This window comes from Tupaia chinensis, unplaced genomic scaffold, assembly GCF_000334495.1.
Source record: "Tupaia chinensis unplaced genomic scaffold, TupChi_1.0 Scaffold000037_3, whole genome shotgun sequence".
Classification (NCBI taxonomy): domain Eukaryota; kingdom Metazoa; phylum Chordata; class Mammalia; order Scandentia; family Tupaiidae; genus Tupaia; species Tupaia belangeri.
In genome coordinates this window covers 2,291,476-2,295,195 of record NW_006159486.1, presented here as the reverse complement: position 1 = coordinate 2,295,195, position 3,720 = coordinate 2,291,476, and the positions used below count along the sequence as shown (strand labels likewise).

At 39.4% G+C, this 3,720-nt stretch overlaps 1 protein-coding gene across 1 annotated transcript in view; it reads right to left on the bottom strand.

Moving 5' to 3' along the window:
• SLC71A2 (solute carrier family 71 member 2) overlaps positions 1 to 3,066 on the bottom strand; it is a gene marked incomplete at its 5' end in the record, with an annotated part of 92,126 nt that extends 89,060 nt beyond the window's left edge. Inside the window, 1 exon segment of the mRNA XM_014588617.2 lies at positions 2,971 to 3,066. Within this exon segment, the coding sequence (XP_014444103.1) occupies positions 2,971 to 3,066 (96 nt within the window).
• Between the last annotated feature and the right edge of the window lie 654 nt (positions 3,067 to 3,720).

Below are 3,720 nucleotides of genomic sequence, written 5' to 3'. Positions count from 1 at the left end.
CTAAAAAAAGATTTAAAAAGTCATGACATATTTTTGCATAAAGAACAATTTTAAAATGTTATGACTTTTCAGACAACCCAACAGATACAAAGGAGTATCTTTCAGCCTTAAAAAGAAAGGAAATTCATACTCATGCTATAACAAGGATGAACTTTAAGAACTTTCTAAGTAAAATGAATTAGTCACAAAGACAAATACTGTATGATTCCATTTATAAGGTAGTTAAAAGTGGTCAATACTGTATGACTCCACTTATATAATGTAGTTAAGAATAGTCAAAAATCACAGAAATAGAAAAGAAAACAGTGGTTCCTAGGGGCAGAGAGCAGGAGGAAATACTAAGACACCATTTAATGGACAGAGTTTCATTTTTACAAGATAAAGAGAATTCTGGAGATGAATGGTGGTGATCACTACACAACACTGTGGATATATTTAATATCATTTCAAAATGGTTACGATGGTTGTCTGCATTTAACACAATAAAAAAATTTGGAAGAAAAAATGTAGCCTGTTATGTCTATATTCATACTAAATGTGTCTTAGAGAAATACTGACTTGAGGACAAATGTGTGTGCCTGCCATGTATGTTCTTCTTCAAAGAAAATAGTTATCAAAAACCAACTGTGTACCAGGCAAGCAGGAACCAGGAACAGAGTGATGAAAGGTAGTGTCTCATGAAATTCAAAATGAGAACCATTTATCCTCATTAACTAATAACTAATTATCTACTGTAAGGAAAACATTATGAAAGAAAAGCTAGTGCAAAGAGAACAGAAGATTAAAGACAGGCAATCTGTAAAGTCTGCTTATTCCACCCAAATTACTCTTATTAATCTAACCACATCTTAAAAGTACCCCAAGTAAAAACTGTAAATTCTTATGTAAAGCTAAATGGCTAATAGTAACCCTCTAAAAGTCTTCTATTTTCTAAACCTAACTGATGAACAAAAATTTTCTGTACCCAAAGGAATTCTTTGGTAAGACAATATGATCAGGAAGAGTTTAGACACCAATACTTTTTAAAGAACAAGTCAACTGAAATTTCAGGCTAAAATATCTTTATAAGTTTTTAAATAGTTATAAGGCACCTATAATCTGCCCCTTAATCTTTTGTGGCACCTCTCTTTCCTATCACTACATCAAACATCCAAGTTGGACTTGTTGCTTTCATTATTACAAAATACTTATTGAAATGATTACAAGGCACCCACTGGCCTTAAGACACTGACATTGGAAAGGATTAACTCAGTATCTCAAAATCTCCTTGCCATTAGGTTTATTCAATGTGTTTCACTGACACCTTATAAGGAGAAGGCGCATTAAAACTCCCAGGTGTTTCAAACATTCTTTCTCCTCCTCCTTTTTCCTCCTGGGCTAGCTGCCCCAGCTGATAACCTTATCACAGATGGATGATGTTTGGTTTTCTAAGTTTCCACCTTCAAATATAGAGACTGAGGCCCATCTGCTGACATGGAAACATCAACAACTATAAAGCTACCGCATATCAAAGTTATCAAATATGACAACCGGAGATACCGATAAAATAGTCCAGAGATGGTGAAAGACAGGCGTCCTGTCTCAGGATCACCCTATTTACCCAACATTAGCCCTCCCAACCCCTTTCTTTAAGTCCCAATAAGAGCTCCGTGCCCTAGCAAATTTCTGCATCTGGTCCCTTTCTACTGCTGGAAAGTGAATAAATTCTTTCTATCCACTTTCTTTCTGAGTTTGTGAATTCTTTCACAGCCCACGACCTAAGCCACTCTAACATACTGCAGACATCACCCTAACACTTACCAATCTCTTATTTACTATCTTTTTAAGCCAAAGGTCATTAACTAAATCTACATAAAGAAGATATAAACTTCAGCAATGCTTTCTGATTATTTGCTATAAGGATCTCAAAGATCTTCATAAAAATATACAGCTCAATCTTCTAACAGCACCTTATAAAAAACTGGGTCAGGAAAATCTAACAAGGTGTTTTGTTGCAGGTAGCTTATAAGCCACACAGTGGAAACAACCCAGTGGAACAATTAATCTTAAATCGCTCACTATCAAGAGCTACTCCCAAGAACGGTGGCGACGGCAGCTCGGGACTGGGTGCAAGTAACAAAGAGTCACCATGATTCTTCAGAGACTCTTCAGATTCTCCTCTATCACTTCATCATTTGATCAGCAGTCTCAGTTCATTTGAAGAGGAACACTGGGTCACACCAGTGACATTTAAGAAGGAACTTGATCCTGTACAGAAACTGTTTGTGGACAAGATTATATAAATCTAAATGACAGACAACTAGAGCACCTGTTGATACTGGCCCAGAATATCAGCAAGATCTGGAGAGGGAGCTTTTTTTTTTTTTTTTTTTTTTTAGAGATTTTCACTGTAGGGCGCGTGCGCTCACCAGACAGACAGAGAGAGACATAGAGACAGAAAGCGAGAAATCACCCCCCAGGGGGGATGGTCACGCCGCAATCCCTTCTCCTCCATTCTCCTCTCGGGATCTTGGGCACGCACGCACACGCGCCCGGCGTGAGTTTTAAGCCACCGGGTCCAGGACACGAACCGCGGTCGACTACGTGGGAGTCCAGCGACATAGCCATTACGCTAACTGCTGGTTCCCGAGAGGGAGCTTTTTAAGCTGAAGCAGATGTATGGTAAAGAAGACATGAACATGTTCCCTAACTTCAAGTATGAAGATCCCAAATTTGAAATCGATAAACCCCGATCCTGAAGGAGTAAAATAACATTAATCCAGTAATTTGTGATGAGTCAGTTGTACAACTACAGAAGTATCAGAATAAACATATATTTCACAGCTGTCGACTGCTCTTTTAATTCTGATTCCAAATAAATTATTTGGTGATGTTGGGGGTGGGGAAGCTACTCCCAAACACACACCTGTGAGTTTAAGTCTAAGAACTCTCTTGCTCTTATAAACAAGGACTCAGTTCAGTAATACTTACAGTCAACATTGGTGTTGTCAACAGGCCCCATGCAAAGAATTCAAGGAAGATGACGATAGCAGCATGGTATACACTTGGTCGGCCAAAGCCTTGTAGCTAAAAAGGAAAGAAAGTTATTAAGAAAAATAGTAAAGAGTTGTGAGAGCACCATCAATCCTAAAATGGCATAGAACTTCATTTTGCAGTATCTGATTTCTTTACCTCTTCTACTCACAGAAGATTACAGATTTTCTACTTATCCCATCAATGCAGATCACTGGAGCTTTAGTAGAAAATCACTGGGTCTTCAAGAAACCAAAGTCATAGGACCTGACTGTTCAGTCCCTTATTAACTGTATGTTCATCAACAGTTTAACCTTTCTAGGCCTGAGTTTTCTTAGCTACATAAGGAGAGGTGAATATGGGGAGCGGGGGGAGGGGAGTTACATGCTTAAAGTCTCAGGGGCAGCAGCACAAATTATTTAAAAAAACAGGTGGGCAGGGACCAGCAGTTAGCATAATGGCTATGTCGCTGGACTCCCATGCAGTCAACCGTGGTTCGAGTCTCGGACCCAGTGCTTTAACACTCACGCCGGGCACGTGTGCGTGCATGCCCAAGATCCCAAGAGGAGAACAGAGGAGAAGGGATTGCGGTGTGGCCATCCCCCCTGTGGGGTGATTTCTCAATTTCTCACTTTCTGTCTCTCTGTCTCTCTCTGTCTGTCTGGTGAGCCCACGTGCCCTATGACAAAAACCTCTCCAAAAAAAAAA